Genomic DNA, 27617 nt, shown 5'->3' with positions numbered 1-27617 from the left:
AGTTATATAGACATATAGATATGAGATAAACGATCAAGAATAGCTCACACAGGCGCAGCAATATCTTCAGTGTGCATGACTTCGCCCTGAACTGAAACATGCTGGCAGTCACAGGAGACGGATCAGCGCTGGGGTAGTTCACACAATCTTCAGTGGCTGTACTATAGATTTATGAGGTTTATGAGACTGGTCATGTTTTATTCTACTGTCAGTACCTGGTTTAACATCTAAAAACACACAGTTCTGCTGAAATACAATGTGGATAAAGGGGGAGGTTTTAACAGCAAAACACTAAATGTGAACCCTTTTACGTTTCCTTTGTTCTGCATTAAGGAATTATAAACTATTCAGCTCAGTTGAACGTAAGTGGTGCAGCAGGACAATGACCTACGGCATTGGTAAATCTAAAACAATGGCTCCAAAAGCATAACACCCACATTTTTGAATGACCCACTCAGAGTCCAGACCTGAGGCCAACACAGATGCAGTGGAATGATCTCAAGAGAGCTATCCATGCCATATAATCCCAGTATAGAAATGAGCTGAAGCTTTCTGTCAAAACTCAACCTAATCGGCATCTAATTGAAGTTTTCGGTGAAAGTTACTACTGTCAAAAAGATTCAACCAGTTCATAAATCTAAGTGTTTACTCACTTTTCTCCACCAAGTCATTAAATATAAAAATTATTTTGTATTAGGTTGATAATTATGTGTTTTTCTATACTTTTTAATGTCCAAATAAGAGAAATGACATAATTTCTAAAAGTGGCAATGAGACGAACTACTGGAAGATCAGTGCCACCTCCTCTATCGTCACCATGGTAGCCATCAGTCACTTTCTTCTTTCCTCTAAAAACAACTTTGCTCATTTTTGGGTCAAGCATGTTCATCTAGAGAAGCACCTAACATGCCAAAATCCAATGGACACATCCAGATACAAACGGCAGTTACATTTACACTATTTGAAGCTCAGACACATTTTTGAGCGCAATAAAAGCATAAACGTGCTTTAAGATAGAGCTCATCAGTTGTTGTTTTTTTAAACAGCAGATTCCAAAGGTTTCCTGGCGCTGTAAATGTGCAGGGACACAGGACCAATGAACCAATGACCCCTGGGGAGAGTGTCCAGTTGTATTTTGAAGGCAGCAATTTCATAGATAGCTCTGAATGTAGAAGATACTTAAACACTGAAAATTCAACACAGGAGGGAGTAAATGGAAGTTTCCCCAGAGAACAGCAGCTCCTCATCTATTGGTAAGCACGTCGTGCAGAGAGGAATCCAACAAGAGAAGGGCAGTGCAAAGCCCCGAGCAGCAGGAAAAAGGCACATAAGTGTTCGGAGATGAACCAGTAAAACTGGACAATAGAAAGATGGGTGGGGCTGAATCAATAGCCTATTAAAGGGACATAAGTGATTTTGTTCAGTCATTTTAGACCTAAATAAACAACCATTTCATGCACCTGGTTCAAGGGTTAGTAGGTTATAAATATGCAACACACAAAAGTGTTGTAAAGCAAATGGAAACACGGGGTTTCCTGTGAAAAGGACATGCAGAGATCAATACTGAAGATGAAAAATTACTACAGTAAAAAGTTACTTGTGCCCGGAAAAAATGCACATAGCAGATGTGTCATTCATCCATCCATCTATCTTCCATAGAGCTTTAATTAATTCAGGGTAGAAGGTACTGAAGACAATCCAAACAATGCTCAAGTCATCCTTCATTATAACCTTCTCTTGGTGCACCACACACAAACGCATGTGGCAGGGACCAAAAGTAGGAGCTCTACTGCCACAGTCAGGTGATCTGGTTGGTCTACATTTTACTGAAAAAGGTTTTTCCATTTTCATGTACGTACATCCACCTTCATACTAGAAACTCAGAATATGAGATCATGTTAAGAATCTGAAAAGGTATCTCCTGAGGCTATCCCACTTCTGTGACCCCAATCTGTCTTTCTCCAAACCTCACCCAGGATCATCTGAGCTTTGTTGTGTCACTGGCCAGCCATTCACACACACACCAATGGCAACAACAACTTGGGAGAAACTTGTGTCTCAAGCAAGAATTCAAACTTGGAGAAGCAGCCATGAGAATCAATCTTCCAACCTTGGGATTGGAAGATGTGTCTCTCTACCCACAATAATAACCTTTTATATTATTGAACGTTTCTACCCTACAGTGTTGTTGGAGGATATTTGATGTCTTGAAATCACATAGTTTAAAGGATCTTTACCCTCAAATTGTGTAACCTCCGTACATTTCCTACTGGATGTATGTAGGTTATACAATAGTGCTGCTACATTCTCTACAATACTGAGCATTGTAGCTTTTTATCCAAAGTAAATCCTTCCTGAATCGCGGTGACTTAGTGTCATCAGGGGTTTAGCCAATCCCAATCAAGGTCGGCCCTACCTTTGACCCTCCAACAATTAGGCAGCTCTGCTCTGGCACATGGCACCACGAGAAGAAGCACTTCCTCCTCTATGACGGCAGATTCTGAATGCAGCTCAGGTGTTCAAATGGCTGAAAATCAAGAGTATTTGGGGCAATAAACTTCAAATACAACCGTTTTGGACCAACGAGACCCAGTGAAGATGTTAAAAAGCTGGATAATATGACCCCTTCAACTGTTTCGGCAGGGTGTTCAGGGCAAATCGACCGGTTCCATGATTTACTGAGAGCCAGTAACCTATAGAGCTTCTATTAGTATTGCTTCCCATTGCTTTCAACCAAACACCAATAAATTGATATTTTGTAAAACCACAGCATTAATCATTGGACTAGAGCTCCATAGGTCCAGACAGTAGAGGTTAAGGAGCACCGGAAGCTGTTCTAGCAGCACATGGAGGCCATAGACATTGATGGGGCGGCATGGCTTGGTTGGTAGAGCGGCTATCTGCAAATTGGAAGGTTGCAGGTTCGATTCCCATCTCTGCCTTGGGCAAGATACTGAACCGCGAACAGCATGTGTGAATTCAGTGTGAGAGTGAGTGGTTGGTGGTGGTCGGAGGGGCTGGCGGCGCAGATTGGCAGCCTCGCTTCCATCAGTCTGCCCCAGAGCAGCTGTGGCTACATATGTAGTTTACCACCACAGGCATGGAGTGAATGAATAATGCAATGTAAAGCGTCTTTGTGTGTCAAGAAAAGTGTTATATAAAACCAATGCATTATGATTATAGACCTCACCGAGATATGTTGTTACATTTCTTTGAAGACTCCGTTACAAAAAACCCTGTCCAATAATTCTGAGCTGACTCACTAACCCTGTGCCTAATAAAGTCAAATCAGAACAAAACAAAGCATCCCATAGGTTAATATTTCAGAAAGCATACCACACAGCCTTGCGCCATTCTCACCAGCAAGCCTGTTTAAGTGTCAGAGAGATGGACCACGGCTGCGCAGCTTGCCATGTAGGTCATTTTGGCAGAGTGCAGTGGACCATTTACAGCCGAGGAAGAACAGAGGTGTCACTCAGAGCGGTGCAAACAGTCCCTGTCTCATTTAAAAAACAGCCCCGTTTCATTTCAAACACACAGCCACAATGTGCTACACAAAAAACAAATGAGGTGCAGACTCCAGCTCGACCATGATAACACAGAGTCCGAAAAAACTCATTTAGTGAGGGGGAACACTTTAGTGTGCTGCTCAAAACTCAATGCCGTGTTTCACTGAGTTATGTGGTTCAATCTGGACATTTTAGCATCCAAAGAGAGAAGACAACTATCAACCCTATAAAGCTCCTCAGGAGCTGGCAGTTATACATTGGATTTACTCATGGACTGGATGGGGCGGCATGGCTCTGTTAGTAGATTCACCATCTCCCAATTGGAAGATTGCAGCTTTGATTCATCTCCTCAGGTCTACATGCTGAAGTGTACCAGCATCTTGCATGCCCATTATTGCGTGTGTGAATGGGTGAATGTGATTAATGATGGGGCTGCACTCAGAAAAGTAATATACAATTGAAGTCCATTTACCATAATATTGCATTTTATCTCTTTTATCTTTGCAGAATCCATTAATTAAACATGATGCTGGAAAAACAAATGAGTGGTCATCTAATGATTCCATAACATGCAACCTGAAGTTAAGAATGAGAATGATGACATATGATTCAGATGTCATGTTCTCCTGCTAAAGCATGGTGGAGGCAGCATCATGATCTGTGGCTGCTTTGCTGCTTCAATGGGCTGGACTTTCAAACAATATGAAGGCAAATTGTGAAATGAAAGGATAATGTTGGGGTGTCTGATCAGCTGCAGCTCAGTGGAAGTTCGCTGATGCAGCAGTGGGCCAAAGAAAATCCACCGTGTGGACTGACCGAGTCAGACTCAAGACTAAGTCAAGTCAAGAAAATATTTCTTAATGGCCATATTATGATTTCCACTAACTTTGAATATTAGTAATCTTTCCTTGTGTTGTAGTCAAGACCACCAAAACCAGAGCATCCCAAATGTAATGTAAATTAGAAAACATCCACCAGGAGCACCCAGTGGGAGGAAAAGATGCTTCACTAAAGCCAAGGTAACCCAGTGGTCATCATGACTACTCAGTCAAATAATCTCTGACTGATATCAATGGATATTCTGAATTTAGGAAAAATCTGGACGTTACTAAACGTGACCAAATAGTGAATAAAGGGTTAACTCAGAATCCGCTACTCTGAGACTAAAGTGGGGTAAAAAGTCAGACTGTGTGTGTGTGTGTGTGTGTGTGTGTGTGTGTGTGTGTGTGTGTGTGTGTGTGTGTGTGTGTGTGTGTGTGTGTGTGTGTGTGTGTGTGTGTGTGTGTGTCGGCAGATGTGCGCGCGGCGCGACTCTGTTCAGCTGTACTGAAGGATGACGTCACGCCGGACTCCACTCATAAAATCCGCCGGAATAAGCCGCTGCCTCGGTTTGTTTGTTTCTCAGGTTTCTCAAACTTAACCACATTTCCCACTCGGCTTGCTGGAAATCATAAGTAACAGAAGCTCCCGCTGGAATCCACCAGGATGCCACTTCATGAGGAGCGAAGGAAAACTGAGCCAACTCCAGCTAGCGTTAGCTAGTGATCTTCAGAAAACTTCACATTTCACCTTAACTCAAATAAATAGAGAGGTAAAATGTGTGCCGATTAATAAATATACTCCCTACATCCCTAACAACCAGCTTGAACAATTTAAAAAGATAGATCTCCTGCCAACGCGTTAAATGAGCTAAAATGAGCCAATAATTACATAAAGTCTGGCATGACGTCCGCACGCGACAGTAACTGCTCGTTCTGTCACACAGCCCGGTTAGCCGCTCGTGAATCTTCAGGAATTCACTGTAATTAAAAAATTAAAGACTAACTCTGCTAACAGAGCCGCCATACCGGTTAGTGTCATCACTGACCGCTCAGCGGTCAGTAATGACTGGAGCCCGTATCCGGTGATGGGTTACCGGGTGAAGCTACGAGCCGGTCCCGGTGATGGGTTACCGGGTGACGCTACGAGCCGGTCCCGGTGATGGGTAACCGGGTGAAGCTACGAGCCGGTCCCGGTGATGGGTTACCGGGTGAAGCTACGAGCCCGGTCCTGGTGATGTGTTACTGGGTGAAGCTAAAAGCCCGCAGCCTCACCTGGAGTACCGGAGACCCGCTGCTTCCATCCCGCTGCCTCGCTGACAGTCAGAAAGCCCCGGAGCACGGGGAGCTCCACGTCCAGCGGCATGACTCTCCTGAAGTGGAATGTGAGCAGTCCGTTAGTGTCCCGTCGGGGCTCGGAGAGTCACCGGGTGGTTTATTGAGCCGGTCCGGTTTGTGTCGCGCTCACGGAGAGTTTATTTCCACATGTGGCGCAAGTGGCTTCAGTGAGCCGCCATGACAGAGACGCGCTGCATTGTGGGGAAAAACTGATGGAGGCGTGCACGCGCACAGGGTACACGCAGTAGAGACACAAACAGTACACGTGCACGCACACAGATATATACTTTACATACAAACACACGCAGTATACATACACAAAATACAGTAGATACATACATAAACAAATATACACGTACACACAATAAAGTACAGTCTAACACACAGTGTACACCTAGACACATGCACACACACACCCTATACCGTACACACAACACAATAGACTCACGAATAAACACACACACACCCTGCACTTTAATATAATGAAGAATTTGCATGTGAAGGCTCACAGACAGACAGTAATTATGTATTGACAATACATTTGTGTAAAGTAGGATGTCACAACATAAATAGTTTTACTGTGCTATTGTTTGTTTTGTTAAGTATTGTCATTGCCTTGTATCTGAATAAAGCTGAAAAACAGACTTGCCTAAAATTCTGTACAAACACAATTCAAATAGTTCTCTCTGAAACAGTGCACTCTCACTTCACATTGAAAATATTCCCGGTTCAAATCCGGCTTCAGATGTTCTGCCTTTGCATGAATGGGCGCTGTAGTGTGACTCCATCTCTAAAAACATACATGTGTGATCCTTAACTACCTGTAGTTGTGAAAACGTTTGTGTCTGTCTGTTCTGGGCTTAAGAGTACTTTGTGTTTAATAGGGAAGCATCCATCAGGTTTATGTGAGTGTGGGTTACATGTGGAAACTGTAGAGCATGTGATCTCCATTGTAATAAGTATAATCGTAATAGAGAAAAGTTGAACAGATGATTGAGAAAGCAGGGGGTCGAGTCTTTCCAGTTAAGCAGTGTTTTAAATGATGTAGAGGGTGAATTTAAGGATCTCTTGATGTTTTAAAAAAACTAAATGGGACTATTTGGTAGATTTTAGATGAAATAAATAAAAGGGATAGATAGATACTCTGGCCCACACTCCAGCATAGTAGGTGGCGGTAATGCACCCTATAGTTGAGTGCCTCAGCGAATAAGCAAGAAGAAGTCTGTATCTGTGAAGGACTAACAGCCTGTACAGGATGTATCCTCAGATGGATAATCCTGACAAGATGAATAGATAGAAAACATTTCAGGATGTGAAAACTGTGAATTTATAAATGTTCCGTAGAAACTACTTTTCTTTCTTTTTTTTTTATGAAATTTTTTATAAACCTTAGAAATATTCATGCATTCATTCATACACCCCCTTTCTGAATTTTCAGTAACAATAATAAAGTATTATAATATATCCTGACAGGACTATTTCTCCAAATAAGTCACACTCCTAACAAAACACAATGGACCAAAAAAAGTCGAACAAAAAGGGAAGAAAGCATATGAAAGAAATAAGTATATGAATAAAACCGATTGTGAACTTAATACTGAACATGAATCACTTAGTATTTACACTACTCTCCTCATCAAATATCTTTAAAATAAAATATGATAAAATATATAAACTTCAAGTTGTAGTCTCATGAATCCTTCTCACCTTAAAATCAAGGATCAGGACCTTTATTTGTCACAAACACAAATATTCACAGTATAATGTGCAGTGATACATATTTAGCCCCTGTTTGGACCGAAACATTGTTTAAAAAAAAGAAAATAAAAGAAAAATAAGAATTTAAAACACACACACACACACACACACACACACACACACACACACACACACACACACACACACACACACACACACACACGCACACATATTCAGGTGTAAACCACCATAATCTTTCGGAAGGTGAGGGTGAGTCCAATGTTTGTGTACAGTTAAAAAATAATTTGTCACTTAATAAAATGATCAGGTGGTGAACACCTTTTTAAAAATCAAAGAAGCCAGGCAGGGGATGTGGTTAAAAGTAGAATGGGATTTCTTATAAAATGTTCTAAAATGCCTAAAAGTTTTTAAAAGAAAGTCTCTGCTCGGCAGACGGGGATTCACACAGTGCCCAGTGAGGAGGCAGGTCGCTGCAGCCACGTCTTCCAGGAGGAAGGACCCACCTGCAGACGCAAGACGCAGCAGCAGTGGGGCTGCACGACAACACAACGCTTGAACGCTCTCCTGGTCACAGACTAAATCCCAGATTCTGCTTCCTTCAACTACAAATCAAACATGGCGGCTCTCAGCTGAGATCTCTGGTGATAAACTACCTGTGTGTTCAGTCAATTAAGAAAAAGGCGGTGCTTATCCGAGATTGACGGATTTCACAGCCAATCAGGAGAGAGGATTTTGTCTGTATTGAGGCACAATAAAGGTTCTCCCCGCTTGGAATCAACACATTCCTTGACTCAACAGCAGCAGAGAGGTGTTGTCTTTTTAGCCACGTTAATACATCAACTCCGACATGAAGCCGGAAAAATGTCGTGTCCCGTCACTTCTTTCCTCCATTTCCACATCAAAACGGAGAAAAGTCGTCATCAACTTCGCATGGACCTTCAGACCGACACCCTATTGAGTGTGTTGGAACGCATGGCGTCGGCAACAATGCAGCTGGTCCCAAAATACGACTTATTATTTTGTGTGCAGTGTTGTGTAATTCCCCGCGACCCGGAAACGGATAAGCGGAAGAAAATGGATGGATGTTGTGTGGTTTGCTGTGTGTGTGTGTGTGTGTGTATATATATATATATATATATATATATATATATATATATATATATATATATATATATATATATATATATATATTATTTATTTATTTATTTATTTTTAATTTTATTTAATTTTTTTCAAAGAGATGCTTGTTTTGTTTTTGCACTACCGCAACTCCCACTGTTCAATGCATACTTTTATGCATTCAAACAGAGAGATGGGCTAGAATTACAGACAGTAAAAATAATATTTAAAGCGAAAACTGCTACTAGGAACAACTCCACATTTATTCAAGGAGGAGTGAATAATATGGGGGACAAAAACATTGTGTGATTGGTAATGTCCATGCAACAGGGACAGAAACCGTTTTAAGAAAAAGATACATGGATATTGTTGTATGTGAATTATAGATCATATGGTCATGTTGATGTGGAAGTTTTATATATTTCAGAAGGCAGGTCGTCAGTCTCACAAGTCTTCCAGAGTGCAAAGTATCAATCACATTTTCTACTTCTTCAAAGGTCATATCCTACGTGCAGCTCAGTTTAACAACTTCAGGTATTTTAGGCAGGTTTAAATGTGCAAAAAATCCACAACTTCTTTGTCTCTTTTGTACCTTTTCTTGATTGTGATATTTGAATATGTTCAGAATAATCCGTTAACTATTCCAAACCAAAGTAAGTTCACTTGCTTCGACATTGAATAATTCTTTTATACCTGTTATGTTTCTGCAGTTCTTGCTCTTGGTACAGATCATAAATCCTCAATATGTTACTCCAAGTAATTGTAGAATAAATATAGTTATTACATTGACCCGCACGTATGTACAATCCAGAGAAAATAACACGCTATATTAAGCAGTAGCACAGAAGAACAGACTGACTGCTTCAGAGCAGAGACACTTGACATTGGATGAAAGTTTGTCAACATAACGGCATATCTTCAGTTGCAAATATCACTCATCTCTATGATTGAAATGCTCCATCAAAGCTGCCCTAAAGTATGCCCCTTCCAGTTTGTCATTATCAGGCAATGGTTGGAGAGCAGGCTGATTGTTGACGTGTCCGCCCTGGAGCTCCTCACTGATGTTATCCTCTTCTTCCTCCCAAATATTATTGAGTACACAGCAAGTCACCGCCATTTTCTTGCTCAGCTCCAGAGACACCTCCATTGTCCTTATAATCTCTGAAAAGCCGTTTCTACAACAGATCGTGCACAGCTCGGCCTGTAGTTGTATGCATGTTGTTCAGGGGTCAGTCTGCCAGTGTCTCAAAATGGCTTTGTGAGCCACTTCTGCATTGGGTAGGCTGGGTCGCCAACAATGTGATGTTGAACAGCACAGCCAGAGATGGTCATCATCTTTTGCCCCAGTAAGAGCCCATCACCTAAAATACTCCACAAATGTGACTGACGAAGAACCCGTCCATCATGCACACTCCCTGGGAAGCCAACACACACATCCTAGAAAAGTCCTTTGCCACCCACAGCAGCTTTGTAAACAATTGAATGCCATCCTTTGCGGTTGTCGTAGTCCCTTGGATATTCCTCCGTTGCAATTATTGGCAGGTGGCTGCCATCTATTGCGCCCACACACTGTGGGACTCTCCAACAGTTATTAAAGTGTGTGGCCATTTCTATTAACTTTGTGGCATCAGGAGTCCTGATGTGTACAGGAAGCAATACCCTGATGACTGCACTGCAAAACTCATGGACACAGTTATTCACAGTGGTCAATCCAACCCCAAAAAGATGGCTGATGGCCCTGTAGTCACCACCAGTAGCCAGTTTCCAGAGAACAATTGCGACCCGTTTCTGTACTGAGACACACAGACGGTAATTTGTGTCTTTTTTCGCCAGGACGTCTCTGGTCCGATTGCACATGGAGGATGACTCCCGGGAGACACGAAAGTTTGGAATAAACTGTTGCGGGCTGAAATCCGGTACAGTTATGTCCCATCAGTAGCAAGATCTTGGATGCGACCACACAACAGGGGACCTGAGCTGTGCAAGCTTCTCTAAATACAAACGGAACGTACCACATTGTCATCAGATATTACGTTTCGACGCAAACCTAGTAAAAGCTGAGTAGCACAACTAATGCTGATTCTACCACGTTCAAGTAATAAGGATATAATGTCTTTAGTAATTGTGTCATCAATCAAATGCGCCATGTAATGCACTGACGACGTAGGGGATTAGCCATTTGGTACAGGCCGTATCTTTTCTGCATTAAGTTCATGTGGGTGTACAAAGCCAGTAGCATCGCCATTGTTGTTGTGTGGACTTCTATTCAGTGGGCAACATAGGCTTCTTCTTCGTATTCCTCATCCTTTTCTGGAAGCTTAGACGACTTTCGGCACATTGCTGCACATATTTCTGTTGCTGGGCTGTTTAGTGAAGAGGGGGCTTAGAGAGTCAGTGGTGACTTGATTTCTCCGTCTGACCAGAAGGGAACCACCTGAGGATTTAAGGCTGCGAGCAGGCTTGTATGGGGTCAGCAGGTCAGTAATATAACTGGGGGCGAGAGTGCAACGAGCTTTAAAAGTAATCAGCAAGTTCTTAAAATCAATTCTAAAACGGACAGGGACTGGAGGATAGGTGTGATGTGTTGTCGCCTGTTAAAACCAGTAAGAAGCCTTGCCCCTGCATTTTGGACCAGTTGGAGGCGATAATGGAGCTTTGAAGGGATTCCAGATAAAAGGGAGTTGCAGTAGTCGAAGTGGGTGAAGATGAGAGAATGAATGTTTTTCCAACTCAGGGCGAGAGAGCATTGGCTTCAATTTGGCAATCAATCGGATTTGGAGGAAACAAGACTGGATAACCTTTTTGATGATGGGAGCAAAACTGAGGTCAGGATCAAATAAAACTTCAAGGTTTCTGGCAATGGGCTTTGCGTTGGAAGATAATGGACCAAGGTTGTTGGCAGACAGACTATTGTGGGTTTGGAGGGGTTGAAGAGAATTATTTTGGATTTGGAATTAATTAGTTGGGGAAGATTTTGAGCCATCCAATGGTTAATGTCATTAAGATAGTTAAAAACAGCAGCTTGGCTTCCCGGATTTGCAGATCTCAGAGGAAGGTATGTAACTTTATTTGTACAGCACTTTTTAAAACATTTTTACAAAGTGCTTTTACATTAAAACCAGAATAAAATTACTATAATAAAATAGTGATCAGAAGGAAAAGAGCAAAAACAAAAGAATTTCAGTTTATAAAAGCCAAGCGATAAAAGTGAGTTTCAAGACCATACTTAAAACAGGGTAATGAGTTTGTCTGAGCTCCTCTGGCAGGGCGTTCCAGAGCCGAGGTGCCTGTAGAGCAACGTCTCTGTTACCCTTAGTAACCAGCCTTGCTTTAAGAACCTCTGCCAGAGGTTCTCAGACAGCGGTCTGGCTCATACAGAGTTAGCAGATGTCTGATATAAGGAGGAGCCAGACCATTCAAGGCTTTGAACACAAGTAGTAAAATTTTTAAATCTATTCTAAAACTGACCAGTGAAGTGCATAGAGGAGGTGAAATGTGGTCCCTCCTCCTGGTGCCTGTTAAAAACCTGGCAGCAGCATTCTGCTCCAGCTGCAGCCTTTGGACACTGCGCTTACTGATGCCCGAATGAAGGGCATTACAGTGATCCAGACTCGATCAGAGGAAGGCATGTATGACTTTCTCCAGGTCTGTCGGGGGGAGGAATGACCTGATCTTGGCGAGCCGTCTCAGTTGCGCAAAGCAGGATTGGACCACCTTGGTCACCTGGTAGTCAAAAGACAAGTCAGAGTCAAACATGACGCAGGGATTGCAGGCCTCTTCTCACACATTGCTCGATGAGCTACCCAGAGTGTAGCAGAGGCTGTTAAAATCACTAGAACTACAACTACAACCTGGTCCATAAGGGGCGATAAAAAGGATTTGGTTTTTTGAGGAATTTAATTGTAAAAACATTTCTATCATCCAGCTCTTTATCTTTGCCAAGCAGGAAAGAATGGAAGAAGTGTCTGTGGTGCCAGGCTTTATCTGAAAATATAGTTGTGTGTCGTCCGCATAAAAATGGAAATTGACGTTAAGGCTGCGCAAAATATCCCCAAGGGGAAGCATGTATACAGAAAATAAGAGGGGGCCCAGAACAGATCCCTGAGGGACTCCACAAAAAAGGGAAGCACAAGTGTGGGAAGCTTCTCCAAGCCGAACAGAGAAAGATCTGCCAGATAAATAGGATGCAAACCAATTCAGAGCCACACCAGTAATGCTGATATCATTTTTAAGACGGTTAATTAAAATGTTAGGGTCGACGGTATCAAATGCTGAACTGCGGTCAAGGAGAATTAGAAAGAAGTATATCTGTGTGTCATCTGCATAAAAATGATGGGATACTTTATTTTGTTGAATTAAAGGACCGAGTGGGAGTAAATAAATGGAAAATAAAATTGGACCTAAAATCAAGTTTAACCATAACACCAAAGGTGATGGGGGCCAAAGAAGAAGAATGACTCCCTATGGTCACTGAGAAAGTTCTATCTACAGACACAACAGAGGTGTGGGTCCATATTCAGAAGAGTTTGTGAAGAGTCCAGAGCTGATCAGGACACATCTTGTGTTATTAGGGAGACAATAGTGCAATAATGTATGTTAGAATTTTATGGATGATTATAGTAGCTGTCAGTGTCCATTTAATAGGATAAAGAGTACTGTATATGGGAGAGTACGGAGGTTAGAAGAGCCAGGGGTTTTGTCCTCATCTTGGTATAATTGTCCATCTATGTAGAGTTTATCAATGGACATTAGTTTGCGGATGGGGTGAAGTTGTTTATGGCGGAGCAAGATTTCCTTGAGAAACTGATCAGTCCATTGTCCATTCCTTTTCAGCTGTTTTCCTTGTACCCGTTGTTTCTGATTAAAATGTTTGAATTTTGCGAAAATCGGGAGTGGCTGGTTGTTGGAGTTTTTCTGACCCATACGGTGAACCTGGTGGAATGTGATGTTTTTGACGATGTCAGGAGGGAGTTGGAATTGGAACGTCAGAAAGTCCTTAACAGTTTTACCGGGTCGTCTGTGGGGTGTTCGGGAATGCCGGTGAGAACAAGATTGTCCTACATAATGTGCCTGGAGGTCGAGGATGGTTGTTTCAATCTTTATTTTCAGCCTGGTTGAGTGGAGCTGGTTGGTGAGGGTGTTAACTGTTTGAGTGTCTCTGTTCCTGGCTGAATTCCTGAATTCCTCTGCTAAGAGAAGGATGTAGGTGTAGGAAGTAACAAGCACTGGGTGAGTTTGGGTGAAGTGAGGGTTTTATTGGAAATGATCAGGTTTACAATAATCAAACAGAACCCCAAAGACACAATAATACCACCGAGGGCCAAACAGGTAAAGCCCAATAACTATATAATGTTTGATTTAATATCATGAAAAGGCACCTTCTTCTCGAGAAGGCCTTTAATTAAAGTTCAACTGACACAAATTCAATAAACAAAAGAGGGAAAAATGGAAACTAAGAAAAACCACTAATCAACAATACAAAACAGCTGGCACCTTCACCAAACTGTTGGACGACGGGTCCTGTTGACCAAGGTTTAACTCGCATACGGATATCCAAAGGTTTAGAGTGGAGCCGAGTTCAAAAGATCACGCAGCATCTCAAACACACCAAGGTTCTCTGGGCAGACTGAACAGGCGCCTCCTACATCAGCCGCCCTGAGGAGGCTGCTGGAGCTGCTTAAATAGTCTCAGCTGGTGGGCGGAGCTCAGCCAATCTGAAGTCACTTTCCAACCAAAGTGCTCCACATCAGGACAGGAGGAGGAAGCTGGTGAGGAAACCTCCTGTCAAACAGCACAAGGGAACACACACACACACACAGAGGCGGAGGTGAGGCCATCCAGCCTGGGGGCTGTGTAAGGTTATGTAACCCCAGCCCCAGGGAGCGGGGAAATGTAATACTGAATGGACCGAGTGTAATAGTATGCTGGGGCTTGACCTGGATTCAATTAGGAATGGCCTCACTATATAGTCACTCCACCTTATATCTACAAAATATTTATTTTGAAATAAAAAGAACCGATGAATAGAAACAGAAATATACACTAAACAATATGGAGTTCACGATAAAGATAAATTAAGTTGACTCCAATAACAGCTGGAGAATCCTTTCAAATTATTGGCAACAATAAAGAAAACACCCTTTGTTCCTCTCTAACCAAAAATACTCTCACAAAAGCATGTTTAACCTGGACTTCAATCAGGATTACAGTAAAAGAGCAGCGAGAGGCGGGCCACGGCTACACAGAAGCAGATCTAAAGGAACAAAATATGAAAAGTGTAAATGTGCATTTTGTATAAAATAGGCTGAAAAGGGAGACCATGGGGTGAAACAATAAATGGGACCCAACACACTCCAATAAGATAAAAGGCCACCACACATTTGAAATTCACACAATAAATTGGCACACAAAAGGATCACCAAATAAAAATTCCACAACTCCCAGTAAGCGACCACTCAGACTGCACAGTGCCGTTATAAGTAAAGTCCCAAAAGAAAAAAAAAAAAAAAAAGAAAACGGGTAAATAAAAAGGCCATTAAAACTAACTCATGAGGTGGGAATAAACAGTGACAGTCCTTGAAAGTTGAACTTCATGATGTCGTGATGACTGCCAAATCAATCTCTGCTTAAAGTCTGATGCACTTCTCATGCAGGTCTTCACCCAGCCTTCCCCAACCTGCCGCTTCTGTCTGAGTTGATGAGAAATGTTTGGTGTGTGTGAGACGGAATTTGGACAGGATAAAGCTGCGCTATTTGACCGGCGGTGCGCGACGCAAAACGTTAAGGGGTTTGGGCCGTTACGGGACTTGATTTTGATGAAAGAGTTTAAAAACTGTTTACGATTGTGACGTACATTAATGAACAAAAGGCTACAAGTGTTTCGAGGCAGCGGTATTGGAGGAGTATTCGCACAACTTGGGTCCGAGCCAGTATTATGGTCCTCGTGGGCCAAGAGAGACATGGAGCGAGGGCTTTAGTCAGCCTAATGGTGCGAGACGGTTTGATTTCAAAGGTGCTGCTGCATGTGACCGTGATCGGGTTTGTCACCATTGTCAGAGACGTGGGCACATTAAGGCAGATTCTCATTTTCTGAAAGCGAAGTCCAGGACCTTTCACGCTCATCCAAAGGAGGCTGGTTTAGCTGCGCCTTTGTGTGATGCTGTGAAACAAGAAGTGAAAGGTGTTGGTTCAGAAGCTTTGGATTGATATCTTCCCTTCATTGAGAGGCAGGTGTCATTGGTGGGCAGTGAAAAAACACTGAGAGACACAGGTACGTTTGACTCATTTATTCCAGCTGATGTGTTGCCGCTGTCCAGGGAGTCTGAGACGGTCGCGTGTGTTCCGGCCTGTGGAACGGAGTTCAACGTGCTCTTTGTTCTCTTGCATAAAGTGTCTGGATTGTGAACTGTTTGGGGGAGAAGCTGCGGTGGCTGTGCAACTGGTGTTGCCAATTGAAGGTGTTTCGGTGATTTTGGGTAACGGTTTGGTGGGGGGATGTATGTGGGCGGTTTGGTGGGGGGATGTATTGTGGCGGTTTGGTGGGGGGATGTATGTGGGCGGTTTGGTGGGGGGATGTATGTGGGCGGTTTGGTGGGGGGATGTATGTTGGCGGACGCTGCCCCGTTAACGGTGCCAGCTGAGGCAGAGCCACTAGTGATTCCTCGGCCGGATGAGAGTAGCAAGGAGTTTCTAAATGTGTCTCAATGTGACTCCTGCCATGACGCGTACTGAAGCTGTGAAAGGGAAAAATGTCAAAAATATTCATGTCCCTTTTGATTTTCCTGTGTCCCTGTCTCGTAGTGAGCTGGCGGTGCAGCAGCAAGCGGACGTGTCATTAAAAGGTTGTTTTGAGGAGGTGCGTCCGGCAAGCCAAGTGGTGGATTTCGTGTGTGGGTACTTCCTTCAGGATCTGCTGCCCCACCTGGCATTATCGGGGATTCTGTTTCAAATCGTTGTTCCCACCCACTAAAGGTAGCGCGTGACGAGTCTGAGCATTCTGTCGTGAGTAAGACATGCGATCGGGTCCTGAGACATTTGTTCTTGCCGCACCTTAAAAAAGATGTTTCCTCCCATATTAAAACATGTCATGTTTGTCAGCTGCCCGCCAAGCCCAACCAACTTTGGGCGTTAAGTCTAATTGTGGTTGCATCCGAGCCATTCCAGAATTTAATTATTGACTGTGTAGGCCCGTTACCTTGTTCACGGGCTGGGTCGGCTTATCTGCTCACAGTAATGTCAAGTCACGCAGTAACCTGCTGCCTACCTTGTACACACAATAACTGCCAAGTCTGTGGAACACGCACTTTCACAGTTTATTTCTGTGTTTGGCTTTCCCAAAGTGATAGTCGGATCAAGGTACTAACTTTTCCTCACATTTCGTTGCTCAGGTCCTGAAACAACTCCATGTGTAGCACAGTAAAGCGACGGCGTACCATCCGGAGAGCCAGGGGGCTTTAGAACGATTCCATCAGTCACTGAAGTCTCTCCTGCAGCTTATTGTATGGAGTTGGATGGAGTTTTCATGCACACAGTGAAAGGTCCATTGGCAGCTGTGGTGGATAACGTCAAAGAGCCAGAGCCACTGAAACGTCTTGTGGATTAGGTGAATGGGTTCAGAAGACGTCTTTATGTGGCGAGGGAGATGGTGAAGGAAATGGAAGAAATAATGAAGAGATTGTTTGATAGGCGTGCAGAGGTGTGGTCATTTCTGCCTGGTGATCAGGTCTTGGCTTTTTGTCCTGTTGTAACTTCTCCATTTCAAGCAAAATTCCCTGGCCCGTATACTGTTCTGGAACTAACAGCTGATCAAAATGATTTGGTTTCCATGCCTGAACGAAGGAAAAAGACACAGTTGTGTGACGTTAAAACCATATCATGCGCGCGAGGTGGAAGTTGTGCTGTCGGAGTCCAGCGGGGCTCATGCTGCGAGAGCAGTAAACGCTGAATGATGGTTTCAGCACCACGGACAGCACCGTGTCACCTGCAGGAGATGACAGTGAGCCTGGTACCTTGGACAGCGCACATACACAGGGTGGTCTGAAAAACTCTTTTCACCTTGTTAGCTCATTTTACAGCTGAACTGATATAATAAACACATTTCCTGTTTGTTTTCCAATACGCCAGGACGCACTCATTGGATTGAACATGACCTGGATGTAGGAGATGGAAAACCAATCAAACAAGGTTTTTATAGAGTTAACTTTGCAAAGCGAATTTTGAAGCAGAAGTTAAATACATCATGAAATCGCAGAACAGAGTAGGTCCAGCTGGGCCTGTTAAACGGCATTTGCTTGGACAGCTACGGATTTCCATCAGGGAAGCTTGAGGAAGCCGGTCACCAGTTAATCCAAAACACCGGTGGTATCAGTGGCTCAGAAAGCTCCTGATACTTAGCAGGTCACTCTCCTTCTCAATCCTCAAGTCGCCACCACACAAATATCTGCACCTCGTTGTTGCTCCACGCGGTTTATTTCTGTGCGTCTATCTGTGAGCGTTCTTGTTGTGATCCGGTTTAAAAAATTGCGGGTGAATGAGCCGCCATCTGTGTCATCATGCGCTGGCCAATCAGCGGCCTGCCCGCTCGTTTGGATCCTCGGCTGAGGAGGTACCATGAAAGTACCTGGTAGCAGAGACTAAGACGTAGTGGAACAGCACCAGAGTCGGGTAGGGCTGAGAACGTACTCATGGAAAAGCGACATTTGTGTTTTTTTCTCTTTTTGTTTTGTTTGTTGTGTTTTTATTTTCTTAATAAAAAAATGTTTGTGTTGATTTGATGAAAGAAAACTGGGCTGGAAGCAAACCCAGTTTGTAGGAGGTAGAAGAAAATGTTACATTCTTCAATTGTACTTTTGTATTGCACTACTTTCTGGCAATGAAAAAACCAAAACAAACTTAAAAAAAAAAAAAAGGTTCTGTCCTTCATTTGGAATTTGTCATGTTACTGGTTCCCACATGGATGTTGGTGTGAAGGTTTTTTTGTTTTTGTTTTTCTCCAAAGAAGAAGGTTATTAATCTTAAACTCCTGTGGTATGTTGTGATGTCCTGTCAGACATTACTTCTTTGTGGATGTTGAACATGGGAATGAAGGAGAGGCCTGTCCCCCCCCAGTAGTCTTTGTTGAGTATGGAAGTGTTCAGCCAAAACAATAATGTTCTTACTCCCTTCCTTTTTGGAGGCTTATGGGGGATTTTAGTTTAATTGGGTCCGTCGGTGTTTGAGCATCACCTGCCGTTTCGCTGGTCCAGTGGATCTGAACGACGTCCTGTGATAAACATACCCAGGATATCTTTGTTACCTAGGTGAACTTACCCAGACATGCACGATCCTGATGAGCATTAACACAAAACAGGTTATCAACTCGCGAGTTGAACCCAGTGTTTTCCCTTCACAATCAGTGCACGTTCACGTGAAAGGGGCGGAGTTTGCATTATCTGACCAATCACACACGGAAATAGGAAGAATTAAAACACATCAACCAGGCTAAAAGCAACACTGTTACCCCGTCCAAAGCCAGACCATTCCTGATTTAATGTGTAACGTAGTGGGATTATACAATATTGATTCATCACCCAATACAAACGGACAGGCACAGTACTGTCATCAGTTTTATTTTATAATTGCAGAAACGTTTCAGGCAGAACCTCCTCACTACTCTTCTTTAGTTAATATTTTCCATCGACTTGTTTTGAGGCTGTTTCCTCAGTGTGAGTGTGTGTTGTGTTGGAATATTAATTCATTACCATGACGAGTAGATGTTTGTTCCATAAATTAATGTTTCTTCAGTTCTGTCAGGCGTGACTATTATTAATCTTAATATTTCAGATGCAAGCCTCGTGGATTCAAACAGAGTTGGGAGCAAGTCAAGAAGAAGAAAAACATCATTCGAAGCCTCAGTACCAGAATTTATTTTCATATGTCAAAAAGATTGCTTTAAAAACTTCCTCCTCTCTGCATCGCTTGGCTCTCAAACTGTTGTGCTGTATAAATAAAGTTGAACTGAAACGGTGAACCAATCAGGTTCATCTAAGAAAAGGCAGGTCATTTTCCAAGAGATCGGATTGGTCAGGAGGCGGTTGGACCTTCAGAGTAAGATACCAGGGTAATTTAACCTGGTAAGAAATTAACTGGCGTTGTGGTACAGAAAACCCAGGGTTAGTCCTTGAAGCTACCATGATAAGAGAAAACCCAGTGTCGTCATATCGGCACCAGACCAGCTGGAGTCAGGAGGTTTTCATCAGGGAGTGGTGGAGTGTGGTTCTTGTCCCTTTGGATGAAGTTGTTGAGCTCATCCAGGTTTCTGTGTTGGTAGTGCATGTGAGTAGTTCACACCGGAGACATGGGTGTGTGTGGCCATGAAAGTGTGTGGCCATGAACGTCTGTGGCCATGAAGGTCTGTGGCCATGAAGGTCTGTGGCCACCTTCTGGGGGTGTTTCTCGACTGTCTTTGGTTTGTTGTCTCGGTTGTTGATGGCAAAGAAGAAAATGACCTTACTTATGTCACAGAGTGATTTATTTGTGTGTGTGTGTGTGTGTGTGTGTGCGTGCGTGCGTGTGTGCGCCTCCAACATTAGTTAAGCGGGGACAGGTGTGTGGATGAGGGAAGTGGGCCTGACAGGTCTCCAGAGTGAGCAGGGGACCAGGGTCGAATCCTGGGGGAGTGTGGACCAGACGTGAGGGTGGGTCCAGAAGAACCAGGATCAGAGAAGCACCCTGCTGGGTTTAGGGTGTGGGACAGAAGGACAGTGGAGGAACGGGCAGCGACAGGACGCGTAGTGGTTCTCCACCTTTGAGCTGTGAGAGAGGAGCTGGCTGAGAGGACGCATCGTTGGAGTAGCATTGGTTCAGTGCTCCCTTTATTGTGTGGGCAGCGTCCAATGTCTCCTGGGTAAATGTTCTGATGGCCTGCCTGGGTATCAGACAGTTTCCTCAGATCGTATCTGGGGAGTGGAGCACATGTCTCGAAGGAGACTGATGGACTGATGAATGGACCCATGTAGTTTTTAGAGGCCTGGGGCTTATTTTAGCATTTTAATATTTTAACATTTTAGTATTTAATTGGATATTTAAAAAAGGCCTTTTTTAAACTATTTGTTTCATGTTTTATCCAATAGAGCTCCCCCTCCTGGGTTGGTAGAACGGGGGCTTCACACCCTCTGTTTTCTCCATTAGAGGTGCCACATGGGAGAACTTTGCTCCTGGGTGTCTGTCAATCTGCACATCTTTATGGTCGTGGACTGGAATGTTTGACAGATTTGTGTCCCCGAGGATCAGATATGCATGTCTGCCCTTCAGGGTCCAGTCCTGGCTCTTCCTCTGGGTGTTTGGGTGCCATGTTGTATTCTGGAGTCTGGGCGTCCTCTGGGTTGTGTCCCAAGTGGTCTGGGGGTTCTGTTGGAAAGAGTTAGGGTAATGACGTCTTCAGCAAATACACAGTGGGTGTCCCCACTCAACGGGCTTCTATTGTGGCCCAGGTACTGTTCCACAAGTGGTCATATAGGCTGGGGGTTCCTATACGCCTCCGTCACCTAGAGGCCAAGCCTCGGTAGCCCTACCTCTTACACCAGGCGATCAACCCAAGCCCAGCCACCGGACTGGCCATTCCACGGCTGGTCGACACCCTCATGTCAACTACCTTCCACAGTCTGCAGGCTGGCCCGACCACAGCGCTGGTGACCCTTAGCCATTGGTGTCTACCGCCCGGTCAGCCCTCTTTAGGCCCTGGCTGTTGTCCCCTGACCCCTGACCACCGTTCCTGTGGAGCTAAACGTCGAGGCGACGATTCAAGAGCCAGGGGTAGAATGTCGCAGGATGGATTCTGTTCCATCCTCCCTGCTCTCTGTCTCTCCCTCATGGCTGTGCCATGTTTGTATGCGCTGGCACACACCTATCCTGCACCTCCCACTTGGCGCTGATGCAGCGGCGTGGGTTGTTGGCGTGAGGCTGCAGTAGATTGTGTTGTGAGTTTCTCTGGTACTTGTTGGGAGTACTGTGCTGCTCCAAAGGCCTCTGATCCCCGGCACACACAACCAATCATTCCACATTGTCTGCGGCATGGTGCACTGATTGGCTGGATGCGGGTGGTGCGGTGGATTCTTTGCTGGGGTCCGGCTCGGTGTGAGCTCTTACCTGTCTCTGAGGTAAGCTCGCTTCCTGCTCCTGCAGCTGCTCCCCTTTGGTCCCGGTTTAGGTGTGAGGGTGGACAAAGCTCAGCTGGGAGAAGACAGTGGGAGGATTTCAATTAACAGACGGAGACCTGCTCCACCCCTCCTGGTCAGACAATTTGGACTTCAGACCCTTGCTGTCCTCCCGAAATGTGGCGCAGGCGGCTTCACGTTGTGCAAGACACTAATTCACCTTTGCTGTGATAGACGAGAGACCAGTGATGCGACGTCCCTGGTCCGAGACTACGATCTGAATCTGGTCTAGTTTTGTTTCTACTGTGACACATGAGCACTTCAGATCTGCTGCTCCAGCAGCTCTGATGTGAGCGCTCTTTAGCACGAGCCCTGGAGTGTTCTGCAGGTGGGTTCATCTGTTTTCCAGGTTTGGACATAGTTGTGCCTCATATTTAAGTTGCTTGTGATCAAATCTAAGAGGCGGTTTTCAGAGACAAGAAGAAAAAACCAAAAGAAAAGTCTTGGGAGCGAGTGAGCTGTGTTTCCTCCATCTGCCACCAACCAGAAGTCCTGACTCGCCGATCTTATAAAACCTAATGAAGTGTGGGTTAAGATGAGCTACTTCTTACTTATGTTGTCCTGGAGTTAAGGACACATGACCGCTGAAGAATGAAAACATATACCACTATGTCAGCGGTTCTGCTTTTCTACTATCAAATGAAATGATCGCAGGACATCAACTGAAGTTGCAGCGGCTCAGGAGGAAATGATTTAGGACTTGGCTGTGGATCCTGAAGTGAAAGAACAATGACTCAGCAAGATCTTTGGGAAGCTCTGGAGGAAGACGTCCATGTTTGAAGTCCACAGAAATTGGGACACAAAAGTGACGTCCCGCAAGCCTCTTGTGAACAGCGCCCCCTGGGAATTTCAGGATGAACTTGATAATTAAGAATTTTATGTGTTTGATTAAAAATGATTATAACGAATGTGATGATGATGATGCAAAACGGGGTGGTAAAGTTAAGGGGATGCTTGTTACTTTCTGTGTAAAGTTTTGGTTGTTTGCATCGCCCACCAAAGCTTGACGGTCTCAAAAGAGCACGAGAAGGTGACCTTAGAAGGGAGACACCTGAAGACAAGTGGAAGGAAGATGCAGGTCCTGGTGTAAGACACCTCAGGAGACACAGACTGGACTGATCACATACAAGATTATTCATAGAAGCTCTTGGACCCCCTGTAAGACGGCTAAACTCAAGTTGAGGGAATGGGATGTGTGTTGGAGATGTGAAAACGACAGAAAAACATTTATACATATGTTATATGAATGCCAGGTGACACAGATGTTATAGGAAAACATTATTTTACTTCTTAACAAAATACTTTGGACAAACCTGGTCCAGAGTCCCGCACTCTGCATATTGGGTATAATCACAGACGGAGTGGCTTTATATATATATATATATTTAGATCAGATTAGTTGAGACTACATAAAGTCGTTGATGAGCTGGAGAGAGACAGACAACCTCCACATCATAAAGAGCTGTCGATACTTTCTCACCTTTGTTTCTCAGTGTTTATGGGAAGTTTCCAGAGTTCCTCTGGGGAGACGGAGACACTTTGTCTTGTGGAACCAGTTTAGGTTCAGTCAGCAAATGTCCACTTTAATCTTTATTAAATAAACACGATGCTCACAAACAGTAGTTTTCTTGGTTCATCAGGGGTTCTTGACATCAAATGTCTCAAAGCTTAAAAGCCAGTTTTCGTTTCTTTTACCTTCATGTGAAACACGAGGGATGAGAAGCAGAGCAGTTCTACTCATCTAAACTGTTTACAGCTTTTCTGTCGACTCTTAGAATAGAACTTAATAACAGAAAGCATCAAATAGTAGCAGATAACCAGCAGTGTTATTGAAAACAGGTTATTTTGTAATTCAGGGAATGATGTAAACACACACACACTCCATTCTTCAGTGAGGCAGCGAACAACGTGAACGTCTCTCTTCAGAGGAAATCTCAAGTCGACTTGTCAACCTGAAAGTCGCTGCCAAATTTAAAACTCTTATTCTAGTCCCTCTACAATCCCTTAGTCTAGAATTAAAACAGAAGCCTAAATATCTACAAAACATGACATTTTGAATTACTGGATGTTCTATGATCATCGTCGGTACATTTCCCTTTAAAATCCAGTTTAGATGCTTCAAAGTTTGAAGCAAAAGACGCTACGTCACCTAGAAAAACCTGGTACAAGTGCCACTGATCTCAAGATGATCAACTTAGTATAGACCCACACACCCAGCTCCAGGTGGAGCAAAAGGTTTGAGATGTTTCTGAAAATGGGTTGAAGAGAACCGGGTGTTTGAACAGAGACCTTCAATATGGTCAATTCAAGTTCCTCCTGCTGGTGTGGAGGTTCACCTTCAATAAAACAGTTTTACTGTGAAAAATGTGTCCTGCTGGTCACAGACTGTTATTTTATATTTATTTGCTTTATACTGGCTGTTCTCTCCACCAAGTCTCCAGACGCTGTGAGACTCCTTCAGGTGGGAAACATCCGGCCGGCGCATCGACACCACCAGTCCCGACCGTCCGGCTGCAGCACGAGAGAAAAGCAGCTGCTTCATTTGTTCAACGCCGCCCATCGAAAAAATAAAAGCTCAAAGCAGCTTCTTTTCAGGAGAAACAGAAACAAAGGAGCTTTTTGTTTTTTTAAGAAAAGGCAGAAGTAACACACACACACACACACACACACACACACACACACACACACACACACACACACACACACACACACACACACACACACACACACACACACACACACACACACACACACACACACACACACACACACACACACACACACACACACACACACACACACACACACACACACACACACACACACACACACACACACACACACACACACACACACACACACACACACACACACACACAGGGTGACGGAGGAGTGCTGCGACACAGTTTGATCCAGGTGGTGCTTTTAATTTGGAGCCTGTAAAAGGAAACATAGCATTAAGAACCTTTATTCAAGTGGATATTATGATTCTAGAGATTCAGACGAAGCAACGGATGACCAGAGGGGCTTTTTCTTCTTTTAAACTTCATCTCAGATTCTGTTACCTCAGTGTGTGTGTGTGTGTGTGTGTGTGTGTGTGTGCGTGTGTGTGTTTTAAATATTATCCTTAAAGAATGACCAATATATCCTTGGTTACATCTGTCCAAAAGGAAGGAAAGGAAAAGAAATTAACATTCAGTAAACATTCGTCTCTAAAGGTAGTTTCCCTTATATAATCTGTAATTTCCTCTGCCATTATGTATACATAAACAAGTTTAATAACATACCAATCAGTGGTTATTTCACAATTGGAAAAAGCACAAAATGTTTACACTCTTTTACAGGTAAATAAAAGTTTGTTTTCTCAGTAAGGGCGTAGCATCGTTCAGAGTTTGTCTCGTGCGTCCTCCGTCTCCGCTATTAGATCTTTACATACAAGTATAGACAAGGCGGCCGTCCAGTGTCTCCGGGGGCACCGGGGGAACCGGGGGAACCGGGGGGGTTCATAGCTGGCCGTCGCTGCAGTGGGCGTCCTGGCTGCCGCCGGGCTTCTCGCCGTCCTGAACCGGCAGCTCTTTGAGGATGAGCGCGGCGCTCTTCTCCGAGAACTCGTCTCCATCGGGCTCCAGACCGTCGGGACAGGGAAGCTTCAGGAGCTCCTCCCTCAGCTGAGCTGTGTGTCTCTGCCGGAAACACACACCACACACACACATCAGAACGCACACACACTCTTCAGACAGGTGAGTCTTATCTAGATCAACTGAAGGGTTTGGACTTTCTGTGGACTGAAGTTTCATTTAGCGTTGCTGAGCTGAAGGAAAGAAGGAATGAAGGAATAAAGGAATGAAGGAAAGAAGGAAAGAAGGAAAGAAGGAAAGAAGGAATAAAGGAAAGAAGGAATGAAGGAATAAAGGAATGAAGCCGGTGACGAGCCACCGTTACCTTGAGCGCAGCGGCATGATGGGACATGGTGCGGCCGACCCGCTTGTCGCTGCTGTACTGCTGGATGTCTGCGATCCAGTCCTCACACTGAGACATGATCTCAGCTCTCTTCAAGTAGAAGTGTTTGTGGATCACCTGCAAACAAACAAACACACACACACAGGCGTCATTTTGCTTGTGGACCAATCGACTGCATCAAAGTTTTCCATCGAGCTGCAGGAGTTACTTGAGTTAAAGTTTTGATCATGTGCAGCAGATTCTAGACTGTTTACACACCGAAAGCTTCATACACAGAACGAAGAACTTAGAACTCCATCTGAACCTGAACCGGCGTCCACTCTGTGTGTGTCTAGTGTCAATCATCAACATCCGAATCCCCTGCGCTCCACTTCCTAGCAACAGTTGCCAGGTCGGGGGCATCAGTATGCAGCGAGCGCTGTGGTGGAGGGGGGGGGGGGGGGGGGGGGGGGTTGCTGATTCGCTGTTTAGCAGAAGAAGAGAGGGAGTGCAGAGGGTTTAAGGACAGCTTTAATCTCCTGCTTCCTTCCACTGCTCTCTCCATCTTCATTCCATCTCCAAACCCCCTCTCCCTTAAATAACTGCACCTAGCAGCGGTTGGGGGGGGTTCACGGTCACATGTATGGTAAACATGGTGAAGCAGCTGGAGAAGAAGACCAGACATGGAGACAAGGAGCCCTCGTCAGCTCGTGGGAGAAAGGTAAGGGTGGAGCACACGGCAACATTATGCAGGATCATGGTCAGACAAGTGGGTGGGGGGGCTTCCTCGCCCCCCCTGGGGTCACGAGAGGCTCAGGCCTGGAGCGGTTTGACTTTTGGTATTTGGACACGACCATCGATCAGAGCGTGGAGAGAAGCTTTGTATGCAAACCAGCTGTGATCAGGACACATACATGGGATTACAGTGGCTTGACAAATGACCTTCACACACACACACACACACACACACACACACACACACACACACACACACACACACACACACACACACACACACACACACACACACACACACACACACACACACACACACACACACACACACACACACACACACACACACACACACACACACACACACACACACACACACACACACACACACACACACACACACACACACACACACACACACACACACACACACACACACACACACACACACACACACACACACACACACACACACACACACACACACACACACACACACACACACACACACACACACACACACACACGGAGAATGTACGAGGTCGGTGTGTCTGATGACAGATGAGCTCCTCTGATGGAGAGCCAGCGACTCAGTGACCTTTGAGGAAACGCCGTCCACTCATTATTCCACAGGCGACCGTGGGAGGAGAGGATAGGAGTGAACGCTCCGCACACGGGGGGTCAAGGGCGAGACTGAATCATGCAGCCATTAAAAACTTATATTCTTGGTTATTCTCTTCTCCATCAGGAGCAGCTGAGAAACCTGCCCTACTGACCCTGACTGGAGCCCTGAGCCAACCACCAACCATCAACACTGTGAAGCACCGTCAACCACACAGTGAACAGACCATCGACCACACCGTGAAGCAACCGTCAACCACACCGTGAAGCAACCACCAATCACACCGTGAATGAACCACACCGTGAACCAACCACACCGTGAACCAACCGTCAACCACACCGTGAAGAGACCATCAACCACACCGTGAAGCAACCATCAACCACACCGTGAACCAACCACCAATCACACCGTGAACGAACCACACTGTGAAGCAACCACCAACCACACCGTGAATGAACCACACCGTGAACGAACCACACCGTGAACCAACCACCAACCACACTGTGAAGCAACCGTCAACCACACCGTGAAGCAACCGTCAACCACACCGTGAAGAGACCATCAACCACACCGTGAAGCAACCATCAACCACACCGTGAACCAACCACCAATCACACCGTGAACG

General features: G+C 44.6%; 2 protein-coding genes across 7 annotated transcripts in view; both read right to left on the bottom strand.

Annotated features, from left to right (window-relative positions):
* ttc27 (tetratricopeptide repeat domain 27) overlaps positions 1–5865 on the bottom strand; it is a 101191-nt gene extending 95326 nt beyond the window's left edge. The window contains exon 1 of the mRNA XM_080481056.1: positions 5603–5865. Within this exon, the coding sequence (XP_080337182.1) occupies positions 5603–5693 (91 nt within the window). The 5' untranslated portion in view covers positions 5694–5865. The remainder of the gene's footprint in view (positions 1–5602) is intronic.
* Positions 5866–24604: 18739 nt separating this feature from the next.
* The window catches only part of birc6 (baculoviral IAP repeat containing 6), a 122750-nt gene continuing 119737 nt past the window's right edge, over positions 24605–27617 (bottom strand). For all 6 annotated transcript variants that reach the window (XM_080482079.1, XM_080482080.1, XM_080482084.1 and 3 more), the window contains 2 exons: positions 25639–25773; positions 24605–25379 (listed from right to left, as the gene is read on the bottom strand). In XM_080482079.1, coding sequence (XP_080338205.1) covers positions 25200–25379; positions 25639–25773 — 315 coding nt within the window. In that variant the 3' untranslated portion in view covers positions 24605–25199. The remainder of the gene's footprint in view (positions 25380–25638; positions 25774–27617) is intronic.

The sequence above is a fragment of the Lipophrys pholis genome (assembly GCF_963383615.2).
Source record: "Lipophrys pholis genome assembly, chromosome: 15".
Classification (NCBI taxonomy): domain Eukaryota; kingdom Metazoa; phylum Chordata; class Actinopteri; order Blenniiformes; family Blenniidae; genus Lipophrys; species Lipophrys pholis.
The sequence above is the reverse complement of the archived record's forward strand: the minus strand, read 5'-3'. Positions and strand labels throughout refer to the sequence as shown.